Raw genomic sequence first — 20,793 nt, forward strand, 5'->3', positions numbered from 1 at the left:
ATCTTTTGAAAAAAATTACTCCGTGACAATTCCCAAAATATTTACTGCTAGTAAGCAAATTAGCTATTTCACTTGCATGGACTACTTTGTAATTTGTCAGTTTAAAGAGAGCTTCCAAGTAAGTCTGGTTTTGTATTAGTAACAAATAGAAATACCCCTTCACAATCACTAAAATTAAAGGGCTATCAAATTCAAAAACAAAAGATCTTTCTTGAAGATAATATTGAAGAACAGGTAAACAGTTTTTGGAGCAAAAAAATAAGACCTATAAAAGAATGAGGGGCTAGTGCCGCGGCTCAATAGGCTAATCCTCCTCTTGCGGCGCCGGCACACCAGGTTCTAGTCCCGGTCGGGGTGCTGGATTCTGTCCCGGTTGCCCCTCTTCCAGGCCAGCTCTCTGCTATGGCCCAGGAATGCAGTGGAGGATGGCCCAGGTGCTTGGGCCCTGCACCCCATGGGAGACCAAGAGAAGCCCCTGGCTCCTGGCTTTGGATCAGCGCGGTGCGCCGGCCATGGTGCACCAGCCACGGCGCGCCGGCCGCGGCGGCCATTGGAGGGTAAACCAACAGCAAAAGGAAGACCTTTCTCTCTCTCTCTCACTGTCCACTCTGCCTGTCAAAAAATAAAAAAAAAAAGAAAAGAAAAGAAACTATCAACTCCCAACTTGACTCTCACTGGGATTAAACATGACAATAGGTCTGATCTGATTTCATCATCATTAAAAAAAAATCATCTATTATTTTTCACTTTATGTTTCTGTGTGGGAGCAAACTGTTGAAATCCTTACTTAATGTATACTAAGCTGATCTTCTGTATATTAAGATAATCGAAAATGAATCTTGATGTGAATGGAAGGGGAGAGGGAGTGGGAAAGGGGAGGGTTGTGGGTGGGAGGGACAGTATGGGGGGGAAGCCATAGTAATCCATTATTCGTACTTTGGAAACGTATATTCATTAAATAAAAGTTAAAAAAAAAAATAAAATGACTTCTAACTAACCTTAAAAAAAATAAAATAAAATAAAAAAATAAATTAAAAAAAAAAGAATGAGGGTGGAAATGACGACATGAATATCTCTTTACCCCAAGATATCCCCAAATCCACATAAATACTTACTTGCCAATATTTTCAGGTAGAGATTGTAGTGAGATGTCATTTACAGAAAGACATGTTAAATTCTGTAATTCAGGAAAGCTTTCCGGTAACCTAAAACAAAACAAAAACACTGTTATTTAAAAAAGAGTGTGCATGATATGTAGTAAGCATGCATATAATGAGTTCTTATACATGCTAACTGAAATAACCTCCCCAAATTTCATCATATGCAACATGTTTGCCCTTTTTATAACAGCATGTATTCCTTTTTATAACACACCTGTAAGGAAAAAACAATCTCCCTAATAAAAGAACACAGGTATGATAAATCTAGAAATAATTAATAAGGAAAGACATGTGAGTTCTAAGAATAAGATGGGGAATAATTTGTGGGAGTACTTATTACTTTGTGAAAGCAAATGATAAACAGTTATTGCAGCTACAAGAGCCTGAGTGAAAACACTTTTGATTAGTAGAAAAATAAAGAGAAAATTTCATCAGCCCACAAGGTAATAATAAAACACAGGACAGCTACTGAATAATTTTTTCTTCCTGTTGCTCGTGACATTCAGAGCAAAGCTATGGATCACTTAGAACTGATCAGCTGACAGTCAATCACTGCTTTCAGAACATTATTCCTTTTAATTTGACTTTGGATGTCAATCATTTAAGATAATTTTGTGTTTCACTGTGTTCTACACAAAAGGAAATGTTTTATATGTCCCTAAACTCTACAGAATGGCAAAGCTTCAAAATAAAATCATTATTTAAAATTTACAAAGAATTTTAGTTTTAATATTTCTATGGTTACCAGTATCCAAGGAAGAAAAATCCTGACTAAAGGCAAAAAGATGTCATTGCATCCACAATGAGATGCAACACGGACACACAAATCTGCTAACAGACAAAAGAACATCTAACTGTCACTTTTTCCAGCAAGGGTGAGAATTCTTGCTTTAGTGACAGTCTATAAACGATTTCATTTTTTTTTTTCTCCCTAGGTTACACCTTTTAAAAAAGGAAATCTTATATTACATTTGACATTTAATATAGGCTAAAATCAAACTTCAAAGTGAAATCCAGACCCACAAGATGAGGAAATTAACTAATGTTTAAATTCATTGAAATATGTTCTTAGGAACAGTGAACTGAGTACCAAAGATTTTTTTTTTTACTTACAATTAAAAGATGCAACTGATCTTTTCTGCCTGAGTTCTTGCCAGAAAGTATATATCATTTTATAATTTAAAAAATAGTTCTCAGAGTAGGCATTTAGTCTAGCAATCCTATATTGGAGTACCCAGGTTCAAATCCCAACTCAGTTTCCGATTCTAGCTTCCTGACAATACAGACCCTGGAAGTCAGAAAGCAGTGGCTCAAGTAGCTGGGTCCCTGCCACCCATGTGGGAGACCCGGATAGAGTTCTGGACTTCCAGCTTTGGGCCAGTCCAACTGCAGTTAGGCAGGCATCCGGGAAGTGAACTGAAAGATGGGATCTCTGTCTGCCCATCTGCCCATCTCTCTTGCAAATAATTTTTTTCCAAAAAATGGGAGAAGGCATTTGGAACAGCAGTTAGGATGTTGTTAAGAATACCCACATCCCATATCAGGGTGCCTTGATTCAAATCTTTTAACTCCACTACTGATTCCAGCTTTCTGCTAACGGGCATCCTGAGATGCAGCAGTTGTTGCCTTAAACAGTTAGGTCCCTGCCTCTCACGTGGAGACCTGGATTAAGTTCCCAGCTCCAGGCTTTTGGCTTAGCCTCGCCCTGACTATTGTGTACATTTGGAGAGTGAACCAGCAGATATACTGTGTGTGTGTGTGTGTGTGTGTGTGTGTATTTGTGTGTGTCTGTCTATGCCTTTCAAATCAATTATGTAAATAATTTTTTTAAACTATAATGTTCTTAAACTCAAGGGAAATGTTTTAAATGGCTGACTTGCTTTTCACCTGGCTGCTCACCTTAAGAGCCAAATTAGAATGATGTGATGAGGAAGCACAGATTCAGGGCAGGAGAAATGAACTGTAGCCCAAGCTTCCCACTCCCTAGCTGCAAGATCTTAAGCAGTCACCTAACGCAAGTCTCGGTTTCTTCGTCCAAAAAATAAGTGGGCCAAGCTAAATAACTTTAAAGGTTGCTTCAACACACAGACACAGTCTTAATTCTTAAAACCAGTACATCTGAAAACCTGCCAAATAAGAGGCCAGGATTAAAAACAAGGAAATCTTCATATAATCTGGGTGTGTTCTGGTTGAGAAAATCTTAAGCTTATGGTGAAGTCAAATGTCAGTAGACATTAGAAGGGGAACAGTAAAGAAATAGAAAGAGGGATTAGGCAACTGAGTAGTTAAAGAAAAAAAAAAAACTCAACAGCAGCATACCAAGTATTTTTCAGTTTGCTTAATCCTCAAACTGTCTTAAGCTTAACTCAGTTTAATGAACATTTACTGAGTACTTTTTCATCCCAGAAATTATGGTAATTTTGGAGGTATAATAATAAATAATATAGCAATATACATAACTTTCTAGGTCTACTTGGAGGGTTGCAGTCAAAGGGATAACTTTAGTGTAAATTTCAAGTGTTAAAGGGAGAAAAGGACAGAGAGGGGGTTGCAGAAGACCAAAGGAGAGTCCATGGGGAGTATTCAGAAAAGGCTTCCGAAGATGTGTAACAATTGAGCTGCACCTTAAAGGTGGATGAAAGGACTGCTGTAGTTAAGGAGAGAGAGGTGTGAAATCAACTGACTACAGATTTCAGCAGACAGCAAAGTCTGATACAGGCCCTGAGGGTGGAGAGGGAGACAGGGAGGAGCAGGCACTAACACAGCACATCAAGGAGCTCTGATTTTGTCATGTAGGGAAAGGGGGGATCCAGGTTTTAGGAAGCCAGCTAAATAGGGCATTGCCCAGCACTCTGTACCCACTAAGTCTCAGGAAATTTTGAAGTGGGTGAGATGAATCATAAGTGTTAGTTTAATCTCAATTTTCCTACATTCAAAAAAAAAAAAAAAAAAAGGGCAGTTGCAGGGAGTAGGGCAGAGTTTTCCTTACTCCTGTTTTGCGTGCTCTACTCCCTAATACATCTACTTCATCCAGTGATTCTATCAATGGTAGCACAGTGTACCTTTTATTGTACAAGTCAACCAACTATGTTAGATATGTTATGATCCATTTAAATACCTTGAACATGGGTAACTTGGTTGTTTCCTTGGCTCTCCAAAAAGATCTCCTCAGTACAACAGATAGAAAGTAAGCAGAAAGGTCATTTACCTAGTCAACGGGTTTCCACTGAAGTCGGCTATTTGCAGTGCTTTACAGAATGAGATGCTTTCTGGAATCTCAGGAATATCTGTGGAAGTAAAAAATCATCTATCATATACTTCCATCGTTAACATTTCATCTTTCTCAAAATGTGTCTGCAGTCACGAGAAAATATCTGGAAATTACTATCTCCATTCAATTATGGCATGAATCTCTAAAATATTTTTCCATGTATCTTATATTTGCCTCCATAGTAGGAAATATATTCTTAGCAGAATGTTAAAAGAATATTAAAAACACCAACACTCCCACCACCAAGTCCCAACACCCTACTCAAAAGTCACTGATGACTTTCTATTATAATTTCCACTAGACTTGTTTCCCTTATGTTTTCCTATGGATTTCTCAGTGCCAGATACTAGAGAGTAGTACATTTTCAAACGATGGAATGCTTTCTGAGAACAAACATAAGAATTTAGAAAATAAAGCTACAAAGAAGAAAATATAAACCAACATTTTCATCATTCAGGGACAAATTTTTAATTGTCATTCACACATATATGCATACAGTGTGTATGTATAACGAGATTATGCTTCAAATTTTAGGTTCATGATTTTTTTTTCACATTTTTTTTAGAATTTATTTATTTGTTTTAACTTTTATTTAATGAATATAAATTTCCAAAGTACGGCTTATAGATTACAATGGCTTCCCCCCCATAACGTCCCTCCCACCCGCAACCCTCCCCTTTCCCACTCCCTCTCCCCTTCCATTCACATCGATTCATTTTTGATTCTCTTTATATACAGAAGATCAGTTTAGCATACATTAAGTAAAGATTTCAACAGTTTGCTCCCGCACAGAAACATAAAGTGAAAAATACTGTTTGAGTACTAGTTATAGCATTAAATCACAATGTGCAGCACATTAAGGACAGAGACCTACATGAGGAGTAAGGGCACAGTGACTCTGTTGTTGACTTAACAAATTGACACTCTTGTTTATGGCATCAGTAATCACTTCACATTTTTTTAAAAGATTTATTTCTTTATTTGAAAGTCAGAGTTACACAGAGAGAGAAGGAGAGGAAGAGAGAGAGAGGGCTTCCATCTGGTAGTTCCCATACTGGCCGCAACAGCCAGAGCTGTGCCCATCCGAAAGCAGAAGCCAGGAGCTTCTTCCCAGTCTCCCACACCGGTGCCGGGACCCAAGGACCTGGCCCATCTACTACTGTTTTCCCAGGCCATAGCAGGGAACTGATCAGAAGAGGAGCAGCCAGACTCAAACTGGCGCCCATATGGGATGCAGGCACTACAGGCAGTGACTTTACCTGCTATGCCACAGTGCTGGCCCCCTTCACTTCACATTATTATTATTATCTTTTTTTTTTTTTTTTGGACAGGCAGAGTGGACAGTGAGAGAGAGAGACAGAGAGAAAGGTCTTCCTTTTGCCATTGGTTCACCCTCCAATGGCCACCGTGGCTGACGCGCTGCGGCCGGCGCACCATGCTGATCTGAAGCCAGGAGCCAGGGGCTTCTCCTGGTCTCCCATGGGGTGCAGGGCCCAAGCACTTGGGCCATCCTCCACTGCACTCCCTGGCCACAGCAGAGAGCTGGCCTGGAAGAGGGGCAACCGGGACAGAATCCAGCACCCCGACAGGGACTAGAACCCGGTGTGCCAGCGCCACAAGGCGGAGGATTAGCCTAGTGAGCCACGGCGTCGGCAACACTTCACATTATTTTACAAACTTTTTTCACTGTCATTATCTTTCCAAATAGATGGCCATTTTTAATGGCATACTGCATATATTTTCATGCCTAGTTTATCAATCCCCCATTGTTGGACATTTAGGTTATTTCCAAGTTCCTGCTGTTATAACTGCATTTATGAGCATTTTTGATTATTTCCTTAGGCTAAGTTCCCAGAACAGGAATTACTGTGTCAGAGGCATTAACATCTCTGGATCACTTGATAAATACTGTTAAATTACTTTACTGGAGAGGGCAGTATCTATTTTTACTTCCATCAGCTTGTACAACATGCCCAGTTCAACATCTCTCCTCTTCTTTTTACATTAAAAAAAGCCAATTTTTTATTTCCTACTCCTTTAGTTGCTAGTGAGATCATTTTACCCTTGTCTACTAGCCATTGAGTGCTGTGATTTTAAAATTCCTCTTTCTCTTGGTTCAAAATCTGACAGTTTTTAGGGCTTTAAATGATAAGTAATTTCAAGAAGCTGTCCATTTTGGACATATGAACACTGAGAAGAGCTAAGATAAAAAAGGTTCTCCTTGCCCCAAGCTGTTTCTTCCACCACTTCAACACATGCAACCTGAGCCAAACATATTTAATATTTCTAGATCGGGAGCGGTGAAGAGAAGGGGGAAATAGAGAAATATATGCATGCCTGATAGAACACAACCTCAAAATGATGCCATATGAAGGACTTAGGTTCATATTTAAAAGCCTAATACAGGGGCCGGCACTGTGTCATAGTAGGCTAAGCTGGAGCCAGTTCATGTCCTGGCTGCTCCTCTTCCAATCCGGCTCTCTGCTTCGGCCATGGAAGATGGCCCAAGTACTTAGGCTCCTGTACCCAGGTGGGAGACCCAGAAGCTCCTGGCTCCTGATCAGCTCAGCTCCAACTGTTACGGAAATTTGAGAAGTGAACCAGTAGACAGAGGATCGCTCTCCCTTCCTCTCTCTCACTCTCACTCTTCCTGTGAAATAAATAAATCTCAAAAAAAAAAAAAAATTTCAGAACTTTAAGTTAGCTGTGCTTTAAAAAACAAAACAAAGAAAAGAGTGTGTGTATTTTCCACGAACTCTCTGAGGACCTCTTTTATTTCAAAATAACTAAGAGGGGGAATCTGAAAGTTTCAAACAAATGATAAGGAACTAGAAATGCACATTACACTGATTAGATCAATGTACATTGTATACATGTATTGGAATACCAAACTGTACCACATCGACATGTACAATTATTACACGTTAAAATTAATTATCTGAAAAGAGAATGTATGGGAGGGAGAAAACACTCTTAATGATGCCTAGCCTGACACCTACCTCATTTATTACTTAGTTTGAAGTCCCCCACTGAGACACTCACATCCAATTTCCAAGTATTTTGCTATTAATCTATTTTTTCCAGTTTTCTTTTTCAATCTACTCCTACTATTCAATTAGGTTATTTCAGGCCTCAGTCATCTAGATAAGCACAACATTGTCTTAAGTGGTATTTCTCCGTATCCAATGTGTCCTCCATCAAATCCAAACAATCCTAACAGCAATATTCCTACTTGCTTCTGTTTTCTAAGTTTATTAGGTTTGTTCCCTTGGGCAAATTACTTAATCCATCTGTGCCTCAACCTCCTTATTTGTAAAATGGATCATCAACCAGTATTTTAAAACAATGCCAGTATATCACATTTTAAAGGCTGAAGAAGTTCTGAGAAAAGAGAGAACTAGACAAAGGAAGACACTGTTATGCTTTGAACCAAATAAATAATGGCAGAGAGAAAGCACAAACACGAACGTGATATGTGATGCAAAGTGAGGAGAGGGTGTGCCCTGGGGAATGATGGACGGTTTGGTTTGAGCTTCAGGAGAGCAAATTGGGAGCATAGAGACAGAGAAGGCTGGAAAGATCTGTTCATAGAAGATTACCATATGTCACATTGAATTGTTTACAATAATTTGCTAGACAGAGTCCCCTCTTGTATAAAGAGGGGATATAATCAGACCCCCATTGTAGGGTTGTTTATAAGGACTGGGAGTGGGGTGGGGAGAGTTTACAACATCAATAGAAGCACATGGCACACTATAATACTGGATGGGGGACCAATAGAGATGACTACTGTTTTCTATTCAAGGCCAAATAACTTGAAGCAGAGATAAGATATAGTTTTTTTTTTCTTTTAACTATTTGAAAGCAATAATTATTAAACCCTGACTAAGCAACTATATACAGGCAAGTATTAGAAATACTTATTATCATTAACTTAGTTTATTATATAGTTAATATACTAATATTACTTAGGATTATTCATGGGATTTTCCTCTAGTCACAAACAATTGTGACCCAAAACTTCTACTGGCCAACACTCACTTGAAGCTTCTATGTAAGGAGAAACTACAACAACAACAACAAAACTTTAAGTCATACTTTTCATTAATCCAAACTAGCCCTGTCCCAAACACAACCAAAAATAAAAGCATAAAAATTGATCTCTACAAAATGTCTAGGAATGAGTACAAAATTAATCTCTTCCCTACACCTTTCATAAACTAACCTTTAACTTATACCTACTCTGTCATCATTTCTGAATTTGAATAGATGAGATCTGGTTGTACATTAACAATAAAACCCAAACACAGCGATTTCTGCAGTCCATGAATAGGATATTCATAACCAGCCCTAGGCTGCATCAGTGCAGTCCTCTTCACCAACGGGCAGACCACAAGCCTGGCAGCAGCTGCCCCCGAGCTTCTGACACAGAATATAGCTTTTACAGCAGATACTGCCATTGACAACGGGATTCAAAATGACATTTCCTGTGCTTGCCAGCACTCATTCTTCTCTCAGCATCCAGTGTTAACACACCAAGCTGAGACCTCACTCCTCCTCACCCTGCCAACAATGCACAAGCTTGGTCAGTATTCTTATCTAAGAAATCGGAGCCTTCTTCCCTCAACCCCAGAACCCTGAAGGTGAACCACGACCCTTCCTGAAAATCTATCACCATGTTGGGTGCACATCAGGTTCCCTCTAAGTATATATGATTTTAGAAATTCCTGGGCATTTCATACCATGGCACGTTGTGAGCACACAGTTCTGTCTGCCATAGCACAAAAAAAAATTCTTTCTGAATAAATTAATCACTGACTGGCATTTCTTTTTGTTCTGTATGAATAGTGTCCCTTCTTGGGTTAAAGAGCTATATGATATCAGTAAGTTATAATACTAGGTTCCTTCCACTGAGAATATCATGTAATACAAAGCAAAATAAAACTTAAGCCTAATATATTTTTGTGACCATTCTCTAAGACTGTCTAATTCGTACTGATGTTGCTTGCAAATAAAAAGCTAAAGGGAAATAAAATTGCCTAAAGAAAGCAAACTATTACCTCTATCAATTTTTATTTTTATAAAATCACAAAAGAATATAACATTTCAAATCTCAGGATACACTGTATGTAAGTTAATAAGTAGTACTTTTATAAAATTGAATTTTTTTTAAATGCAGCAAAAATTAAGTCAGTAACCATGTACATTTATTGTGTCGACATTATTCTCCTCACAGTAAAGTGGCTGTGCTAGCTTAATTAGCAGAAGGTGCTAACAAGGCCAGGGTCCTGGACTCCCTCCAAGTGGAGGCCAGTTTCTTTCTCCTCGTTCCAGCCTCACTGCGCTCAGAGGAGGCTTTACCTCAAAGCTGTGATCATTACACAAGCTACTGCAGAGCCTGGCTGAGAGTTCACCAAGTGTCAGGCACCATGCCAACAAACACTGCACAGACAAACTCTAAGGCAGACACTGTTATCATCATTCTCTGCATCAGGAAACTGAGGTGAGAAATGTATGAGGGCTTTGCCCAGGTTTAAATAGCTAGCAAGTGGGAAGGCCAGGATTTGACCTAGGCCATCTCACACCAGAGTCCAGAACCTTGCCATATGCTATCTTGTCTCCAAAAAGAATGAATGAGGGCACAGGGGCACGCACCACATCTAACTATCAAGGATAACATGATACCCAAATCTTCAAGCAGCTTAATCTAAGGCAACCAGCAGAACTGCATCACCCAATCTGACTTAGAAAAGATTTAAATTTTTCTTTATCTAATTCTGATGATGAAACAAGCCAAGCCAAAATTCATTTTCAAGATAGACAGTAAAAACATCAAAGGAACAAAGAAGAAACTTGAAAACAGACATTCTACCCCTACTTAACTCTTTGGTACGATCTTTGTCAATTTTTTGACAAAGTATTAAAATTAAGTATAGTATTTGATTAAGTGCATGAAACTAAAATGTTTCATAATTACTTCTTGCTCGATGTAACCCTACTGATTACATCAAGCTGAGAAGCTTCTGCATTGCAAAAGAAACACCCAGCAAAGTGAAGAGACAACTGATAGAATGAGAGAAACCATGCAACTGACAAAGGGATTTTTGTTTTTGTTTTTTTATAAGATTTATTTTATTTTACTTGAAATTCAGAGTTACAGAGAGGCGGAGGCAGAGAGAGAGAGAGAGAGAGAGAGAGAGAGAGAGAGAGAGACAAAGGTCTTCCATTCATTGGTTCACTCCTCAAATGGTTTCAACGGTCAGAGCTGTGCTGATCAGAAGCCAGGAGGCAGGAGCTTCTTCTGGGTTTCCCATACGGGTGCAGGAATGCAAGAACTTGGACCATCTTCTACTGCTTTTCCAGGCCATAGCAGAGAGCTGGATCAGAAGTGGAACAGCTGAGACTTGAACTGGCACCCATATGGGATGTTGGCACTGCAGGTGGCAGTTTTACCCACTACACCACAGTACCAGCCCCGATAAAGGTTTAATATCCAGAATCTATAAAGAACTCAAAAAATTCAACAACAAAACAAACAAAGGAAATGGGCACAGGACTTGAACAGGCATTTTTAAAGAGGAAATTCAAATGGCCAACAGATACATGAAAAAATGTTCAGGATCACTAGCCATCAGGGAAAAACGCAAATCAAACCACAGTGAGGTTTCACCTCACTATAGTTAGAATGGCTCTCATACAGAAATCAACAAAAAACAAATGCTGGCAAAGATGTAGGGGAAAGGCAGCCTAATCACTGTTGGTGGGAATGTAAATCGCTGCAACCACTGTGGAAGACAGTATGCAGATACCTCAGAAATCTGAATATAGACCTACCATATGATCCAGCCATCCCACTACTGGGAATTTACTCAAACAAAAAGAAATCAGTATCTGAAAGTTATCTGTATCCCTTTGTTCATTGCAGCACATTCACAATAGCTAAGATGTGGAATCAACCTAGATGTCCATCTACTGTTGACTGGATAAAGAAGTTAAGATTTATAAACACTCTGGAGTACTACTCAACTGTAAAAAAAAAAATAAATCTATCTTTTGCAAGAAAATGGACACAAATGGAAACCATTATACTTAGTGAAATAAGGCAATCCCCAAAATACAGATATCATATATTTTCCCTAAGATAACTAATAGAGTACTAAGAATGTTATGTATTGGAGTGAAATGGACATTTTAAGATTCGATGATCATTTACAGCCCTTGTCTATTCCATTGAAGAACCGTGTTTTTTTCCTTCATAGTATTTGTTGAAACCTTGTACTTAGTATAGGGTTAACTTTATGGTCATTAGGTAAACTTAGAGTAGATCTTGGTAAAAATTAAGAGTGGGAATGGGAGAGGGAAGAGGAAGAAGGTTGGAGTATGAGTGGAAGGGAGGGTGGGGTGGAAAGTATCCCTATGTTCCTAAATCTGTATATATGAAACAAATGAAACTGTATAATTAAAATTTTTTTAAAAGAACCAAAAAAAGTATCCCTACTGACAAAAAGGCAATATAGCATCTTACAATTTGAATTAAATCTTCCATGAATAACCCAAATGTACAGATTAGGCTTCTCAGGGCCCAATCCCTTTCATTTGAAGCATCTGTCTGGATAGTGACTATATATATATATATATATATATATATATATATATATAGGCCACTCTGATATTTGACAGGCAGAGTGGACAGTGAGAGAGAGAGACAGAGAGAAAGGTCTTCCTTTGCCGTTGGTTCACCCTCCAATGGCCGCCGTGGCCGGCGCGCTGCGGCCGTTGCACCACGCTGATCCAATGGCAGGAGCCAGGTACTTCTCCTGGTCTCTCATGGGGTGCAGGGCCCAAGGACTTGGGCCATCCTCCACTGCACTCCCTGGCCACAGCAGAGAGCTGGCCTGGAAGAGGGGCAACTGGGACAGAATCCGGCACCACGACTGGGACTATAACCCAGTGTGCCGGCGCCGCAAGACGGAGGATTGGCCTAGTGAGCCATGGCGCTGGCCTGGATAGTGACTATAAAGATGCATCCAACAACTTTCCCATGAGATGCATCCTCCACAAGATCAATGACCAGAACTGTATTGTTCTCTACTGTGTCCCTTCCTTCCCTTCAATGAGGGATGCTGGCAGGCATTCAACAACTCTTACAGTCTAACCCCAGGGGGTCTGGAATTGGAGGAAACATTCCATGGCATCTCATGGATCACAGGGAAACTTGAGCCACACTGGGCTCCTGCTTCCTCGTGAAAGGGATTTAGGACTCCCTGTCTCATCCACCTCACAAGTTTGTATACATGGTAACTTGGTGCAGTCCACAGGTGCAAAGGACTAAATGACAGGAGAAGAAGGCAAAGTCGGGGGGCGGAGCCAAGATGGCGGAATAGTGAGGGTGCACGCCGATAGTCCGGGAAAATTTAGTTTAATAAAAGGGGAGTTACAGTAGCCTCAGAAAAAAGAACCAGGAAAATATTGCAGAGGAAACTCTTCTGGATTGAGTGGCCGTGAATCGGAGGACCTACTGGGAGAACAAGGTCGCCCACCGCGCGGAAGCCGAGCCGCGGGACTGAGCCGCAGAAGCCGAGCCGCGGGACCGAGCTGCGCAAGCCGCAGGCTCTGCGCGCCAGTGCTCGAAGGGGAGTGCGTGCCACACAGACAACAGCGGGGAGACTTGGGATGTCCAGGGCTCCGAGTCCACACACCGGCGCTGGAAGGGGAGCGGACCTGTGTGGAGAGTGTGGGAGCCCACAGTTTGGGACACCAGCGGCAGACTCAACACACCAGCGCTGGAACGCGAGGTGAGCCGAACCTCAATAGCCGGAGACACCGGCAGGCAAGTGGAGAGAGGAGACTAGAGGGAACGACCCCTGGGGGGGGGGGGACTTCACCAGGCTAACTGGAAGAGAGAGAGAGGAAAAAAAAAAAAGGTGACTGGTACGGACACGGGTTTCTCTCTCTCCGCTCACCTCTCAAGGGCGAGCAAGACAAAGAGCAGGCGCCATCTTGGACATACGTCATAAGCAGATCGACCTCAGGTCTGCACTGGCCCTGAGCCTAGCAGAAAAACCTGACTCTGGGCGGGGCAAATTAACAGGAGATTAGGACCTAGTAAATTTGTGGCGCTACTGAACTGAGACTGTGAAAAAAGAGACGGTGGGGGAGAGAACTCACGGAATTCACGTGAGCACTCTCCAGAGACGCTACAATTCCGTAACTTTGGCAACCCAGTGGGAGACTGAAGGAGAATTTGAGCCCACTCTGAGGGCCGAACAGATTCCCTATGTGGTCCTTGGGAAAGAGCTTCTGATCTCTGGCTCCTGTGGGTATATCATTTGCCTGCTAACTACCTCCAACTTCGTTCAGCTGTGCAGAATAACTTCCCTTTTGAATCAAAAAAGAGAGAGAGAGAGAGAGAGAGAGAGAGAGGTTTACCACGCCTAACCTTGGGAGTGTCACTTTTGGCACACCAAACAGAGCTCTCAGGCCACACCCATCTCAAGCCCTAAGGCTCCATCAAAAACAGATAGTCCACTTAATCTAGAGTCATAGTATAACAAGAAAAAGCACCACAGTGAAGAAACCAAATATCTCCAATATGCCAAATAACAAACGCAAAAACCAAGGTAATAAAAACAAGGAAGTCACCATGAAGCCCTCAAATGAAAAAGACACCCCAATTCAAGATTATGAGGATGATGACATAGAAGAAATGCAAGAAGCAGATCTCAAAAAATTGATAAGAACATTAAGAAGTTCTCAAAAACAAATTCTTGAACTACAGAAATCCTTAATGGACAAGATAGAAAATCTCTCTCGTGAAAATTAAATATTAAGGAGGAATCAAAATGAAATGAAACAACTAATACAACAGGAAACTGGGATAGTGACTGAAGTGAAGAATTCAATAGATCAAATGAAAAACACAATAGAGAGCCTTACAAACAGAATGGGTGAAGCAGAAGAGAGAATATTGGACTTAGAAGACAGAGAACAGGAAAGGATACAGTCAGACCAAAGAAAGGAAGAGGAAATTAGAAATCTAAAACATATTGTCGGGAATCTTCAGGATACTATTAAAAAACCCAACATTCGGGTTCTAGGAGTTCCTGAAGGCATGGAGAGGGAGAAAGGATTAGAAGGCCTTTTTAGTGAGATATTAGCAGAAAATTTCCCAGGTTTGGAGAAGGACAGAGAAATCCTAGTACAGGAAGCTCACAGAACCCTTAATAAATACGACCAAAAGAGAGCCTCACCACGACACGTTGTAATTAAACTCTCCACAGTGAAACATAAAGAAAAGATCCTAAAATGTGCAAGAGAGAAACGTCAGATTACTCTCAGAGGATCTTCAATCAGACTCACAGCTGACTTCTCATCAGAAACTCTACAAGCTAGGAGGGAATGGCGAGATATAGCCCAGGTACTAAGAGAGAAAAACTGCCAGCCCAGAATATTATATCCTGCAAAGCTATCATTTGTGAATGAAGGTGAAATAAAGACTTTTCATAGCAAACAGAAATTGAAAGAATTTGTTGCCACTTGTCCAGCCCTGCAAAAGATGTTTAAAGATGTGTTACACACAGAAACACAGAAACACGGTCATCAATATGAAAGAAGGTAAAGGAAGGAAACCAAGGAAGGACAGCTCACAGCAAAAGATCACAGGGAATTCAAAGCATATATTAGAACTTATCTTTGGCAAATGGCAGGGCAAAGTTACCACTTATCATTAGTCACATTGAACGTGAATGGCCTGAACTGTCCAGTTAAAAGACACCGATTGGCTGATTGGGTTAAGGAACAAAACCCATCTATTTGCTGCTTACAAGAAACACATCTTTCCAACAAAGATCCATACAGACTGAAAGTGAAAGGCTGGAAAAAGATATACCATGGCAACAGAAATGAAAAAAGAGCGGGCGTAGCAATCTTAATATCAGACACCATAAACTTTACCACAAAAACCGTTAAGAGAGACAAAGAGGGACACTACATAATGATTAAGGGATCAATTCAACAGGAAGATGTAACTATTATCAATGTATATGCACCTAACTACAGGGCACCGGTTTATCTAAAAGATTTGTTAACGGACTTAAAGGGAGACTTAGACCCCAATACAATAGTACTGGGGGACTTCAATACTCCACTCTCAGAAATAGACAGATCAATAGGACAGAAGATCAACAAGGAGACAGTAGATTTAAATGACACTATAGCCCAAATGGATCTAACAGATATATACAGAACTTTCAATCCTACAGCTAAAGATGTTACATTCTTATCAGCAGTACATGGAACCTTCTCTAGGATTGACCACATACTAGGCCATAAAGCAAGTCTCAGCAAATTCAAAAGAATTAGAATCATACCATGCAGCTTCTCAGACCATAAAGGAATGAAGTTGGAAATTAGCAACTCAGGAATCCCTAGAGCATACGCAAACACATGGAGATTGAACAACATGCTCCTGAATGAACAATGGGTCATAGAAGAAATCAAAAGAGGAATCAAAAACTTGCTGGAAGTAAATGAGGATAACAGCACAACATACCAAAACTTATGGGATGCAGCAAAAGCAGTGTTAAGAGGAAAGTTTATATCAATAGGTGCCTACATTAAGAAATTGGAAAGGCACCAAATAGATGAGCTTTCAATTCACCTCAAGGATCTAGAAAACCTACAGCAAACCAGACCCAAATCTAGTAGGAGAAGAGAAATAATTAAAATCAGAGAAGAAATCAACAGGATTGAATCAAGAAAAACATTCCAAAAAATCAGCCAAACGAGGAGCTGGTTTTTTGAAAAAATAAACAAAATTGACACCCCATTGGCCCAACTAACTAAAAAAAGAAGAGAAAAGACCCAAATCAATAAAATCAGAGATGATAAAGGAAACGTAACAACAGACACCACAGAAATAAAAAGAATCATCAGAAATTACTACAAGGACTTGTATGCCAGCAAACAGGGAAACCTATCAGAAATGGATAGATTCCTGGACACATGCAACCTACCTAAATTGAACCAGGAAGACATCGAAAACCTAAACAGACCCATAACTGAGACAGAAATTGAAACAGTAATAAAGGCCCTCTCAACAAAGAAAAGCCCAGGACCAGATGGATTCACTGCTGAATTCTACCAGACATTTAAAGAAGAACTAACTCCAATTCTTCTCAAACTATTCAGAACAATCGAAGAAGAAGGAGCCCTCCCAAATTCTTTCTATGAAGCCAGCATCACCTTAATTCCTAAGCCAGAAAAAGATGCAGCACTGAAAGAGAATTACAGACCAATATCCCTGATGAACATAGATGCAAAAATCCTCAATAAAATTCTCGCCAATAGAATGCAACAACACATCAGAAAGATCATCCACCCAGACCAAGTGGGATTTATCCCTGGTATGCAGGGATGGTTTAATGTGCGCAAGACAATCAATGTGATACACCACATTAACAGACTGCAGAAGAAAAACCATATGATTATCTCAATAGATGCCGAGAAAGCATTTGATAAAATACAACACCGGTTCATGATGAAAACTCTAAGCAAACTGGGTTTGGAAGGAACATTCCTCAATACAATCAAAGCAATCTATGAAAAACCCACAGCCAACATCCTATTGAATGGGGAAAAGTTGGAAGCATTTCCACTGAGATCTGGTACCAGACAGGGATGCCCACTCTCACCACTGCTATTCAATATAGTTCTGGAGGTTCTAGCCAGAGCTATTAGGCAAGAAAAAGAAATTAAAGGGATACAAATAGGGAAGGAAGAACTCAGGCTATCCCTCTTTGCAGATGACATGATTCTTTATTTAGGGGACCCAAAGAACTCTACTCAGAGACTATTGGAACTCATAGAAGATTTTGGCAAAGTAGCAGGGTATAAAATCAATGCACAAAAATCAACAGCCTTTGTATACACAGACAATGCCATGGCTGAGGAACAACTTCTAAGATCAATCCCATTCACCATAGCTACAAAAACAATCAAATACCTTGGAATAAACTTAACCAAGGACGTTAAAGATCTCTACGATGAGAATTACAAAACCTTAAAGAAAGAAATAGAAGAGGATACCAAGAAATGGAAAAATCTTCCATGCTCATGGATTGGAAGAATCAATATCATCAAAATGTCCATTCTCCCAAAAGCAATTTATAAATTCAATGCAATACCAATCAAGATACCGAAGACCTTCTTCTCAGATCTGGAAAAAATGGTGCTGAAATTTATATGGAGGCACAAGAGAGCTCGAATAGCTAAAGCAATCTTGTACAACAAAAACAAAGCCGGAGGCGTCACAATACCAGATTTCAGGACATACTACAGGGCAGTTGTAATCAAAACAGCATGGTACTGGTACAGAAATAGATGGATAGACCAATGGAACAGAATTGAAACACCAGAAATCAACCCAAACATCTACAGCCAACTTATATTTGATCAAGGATCTAAAACCAATTCCTGGAGCAAGGACAGTCTATTCAATAAATGATGCTGGGAAAATTGGATTTCCACGTGCAGAATCATGAAGCAAGACCCCTACCTTACGCCTTACACAAAAATCCTCTCAACATGGATTAAAGACCTAAATCTACGTCCTGACACCATCAAGTTATTAGAGAACATTGGAGAAACCCTTCAAGATATTGGCACAGGCAAAGAGTTTCTGGAAAAGACCCAGGAGGCACAGGCAGTCAAAGCCAAAATTAACTATTGGGATTACATCAAATTGAGAAGTTTCTGTACTGCAAAAGAAACAGTCAGGAGAGTGAAGAGACAACCGACAGAATGGGAAAAAATATTTGCAAACTATGCAACAGATAAAGGGTTAATAACCAGAATCTACAAAGAGATCAAGAAACTCCACAAAAACAAAACCAACAACCCACTTAAGAGATGGGCCAAGGACCTCAATAGACATTTTTCAAAAGAGGAAATCCAAATGGCCAACAGGCACATGAAAAAATGTTCATGGTCATTAGCAATCAGGGAAATGAAAATCAAAACCACAATGAGGTTTCACCTCACCCCGGTTAGAATGGCTCACATTCAGAAATCTACCAACAACAGATGCTGGCGAGGATGTGGGGAAAAAGGGACACTAACCCACTGTTGGTAGGAATGCAAACTGGTCAAGCCACTGTGGAAGTCAGTCTGGAGATTCCTCAGAAACCTGAATATAACCCTACCGTTCGACCCAGCCATCCCACTCCTTGGAATTTACCCAAAGGATTTTAAATTGGCAAACAAAAAAAGCGGTCTGCAGCCTAATGTTTATTGCAGCTCAATTCACAATAGCCAAGACCTGGAACCAACCTAAATGCCCATCAATGGTAGACTGGATAAAGAAATTATGGGATATGTATTCTTTAGAGTACTATACCGCAGTAAGAAACAACGAAATCCAGTCATTTGCAACAAAATGGAGGAATCTGGAACACATCATGCTGAGTGAAGTAAGCCAGTCCCAAAGGGACAAATACCATATGTTCTCCCTGATCGGTGACAACTGACTGAACACCAAAAAGGAAACCTCCTGAAGTGAAATGGACACTATGGGAAACGGTGACTTGATCAACTTAATACATTATCCCTCTTAGTAGTTTTTTTTTCTGTTCTACTTAATATGACTGGTTTAATTCTGTAATTATCACACAGTTATTCTTAAGTGTTAAAAATTAACTGAAATGTGATCCCTGTTAAACATAAGAGTGGGAATAAGAGAGGGAAGAGATGTATAATTTGGGACATGCTCAAGCTGACTTGCCCCAAATGGTAGAGTTAGAAACATACCAGGGGATTCCAATTCAATCCCATCAAGGTGGCATGTACCAATGCCATCTCACTATTCCAAGTGATCAATTTCAGTTCACAACTGATCATAATGAAAGGACTAAGAGTCAAAGGGAGCACATAAACAAGTCTAGTACCTGCTAACACTAACCGATGGAATAAATAAAGGGGAGAGTGATCCAACATGGGAAGTGAGATACTCAGCAGACTCATAGAATGGCAGATGTCCTAAATAGCACTCTGGCCTCAGAATCAGCCCTAAAGGCATTCGGAGCTGGCTGAAAAGCCCATGAGAGTATTTCAGGCATGGAAAGCCAAGACACTCTTGCAAAAGATCTCTGCGAGTGAGATCCCAGTGGAAAGAACAGGTCTTCAAAGAAGGAGGTACCTTTCTCTGAAGGGAGGAGAGAACCTCCACTTTGACTATGACCTTGTCTAAACAAGATAAGAATCAGAGAACTCAGAGGGCTTCCATAGCCTTGGAAACTCATGACTGGAGCATAGGGAGACTACTGATGCCATAGACAGGAGTGTCAATTGGTAAAGTCAACAACAGGAGTCACTGTACACTTACTCCTCATGTAGGATCTCTGTCCTTAATGTGCTGTGTATTGAGATTTAATGCTATAACGAGTACTCAAACATTATATTTCACTTTGTGTTTCTATGGGGGTGCAAACTGTTGAAATCTTTACTTAATGTATACTAAACTGATCCTCTGTAAAAAAAAAAAAAAAATTATCAACTCCCAACTTGACTCTCACTGGGATTAAACATGACAATGGGTCTGATCTGATTTCATCATCATTTTAAAAAAATCATCTATTATTTTTCACTTTATGTTTCTGTGTGGGAGCAAACTGTTGGAATCCTTACTTAATGTATACTAAGCTGATCTTCTGTATATTAAGATAATCGAAAATGAATCTTGATGTGAATGGAAGGGGAGAGGGAGTGGGAAAGGGGAGGGTAGTGGGTGGGAGGGACGGTATGTGGGGGAAGCCATTGTAATCCATAAATCGTACTTTGGAAATTTATATTCATTAAATAAAAGTTAAAAAAAAAAAAGAAGGCAAAGTCCCATGAGTGACCTGGCCTGGTTTGAAGTGTGCATTACTTTCTGTATCAACTGCTGGGGTCTGAGTCACTGTGTTCCCCTCCTCTCACCATGGACACACACAGACCAGAGGGGAGAAAATACAAGAACTCTGACCACATCAAAAGAGGAGAGCTTCTAAACAAGTATTTTGTCATCAGAATTTAAAAAAAAAATTATTTATATGAAACAAGGTTTGCAGTGAGAGAGGGACACACACACACACACACAATCTTCCTGGCTCGCTTCCAGGTCTCCCAAGTGGGTGGCAAGAGCCCAAGGACTTGGGCCATCTTCCGCTGCCTTCCCAGGCGTATCTACAGGGAACTGGATCAGAAGTGAAGCAACCAGGACTCTAACCAGCATCCATATGGATGCCAGTGTTGCAGATGGCAGTGTTACCCACTATATCACAATGCCAGCCCCCAGAATCCAATCTTAAAGAAATGCGTCACTGCATA

At 40.3% G+C, this 20,793-nt stretch overlaps 1 protein-coding gene across 1 annotated transcript in view; it reads right to left on the minus strand.

The window, feature by feature from the left end:
- The window catches only part of LRRC1 (leucine rich repeat containing 1), a 165,607-nt gene that overhangs the window by 50,442 nt on the left and 94,372 nt on the right, over window positions 1-20,793 (minus strand). Inside the window, exons 3-4 of the mRNA XM_051855609.2 lie at window positions 4,369-4,447; window positions 1,116-1,205 (exon numbers count right to left, since the gene is read on the minus strand). Of these exons, the coding sequence (XP_051711569.1) occupies window positions 1,116-1,205; window positions 4,369-4,447 (169 nt within the window). The remainder of the gene's footprint in view (window positions 1-1,115; window positions 1,206-4,368; window positions 4,448-20,793) is intronic.

The sequence above is a fragment of the Oryctolagus cuniculus genome, chromosome 5, assembly GCF_964237555.1.
Source record: "Oryctolagus cuniculus chromosome 5, mOryCun1.1, whole genome shotgun sequence".
Classification (NCBI taxonomy): Eukaryota; Metazoa; Chordata; class Mammalia; order Lagomorpha; family Leporidae; genus Oryctolagus; species Oryctolagus cuniculus.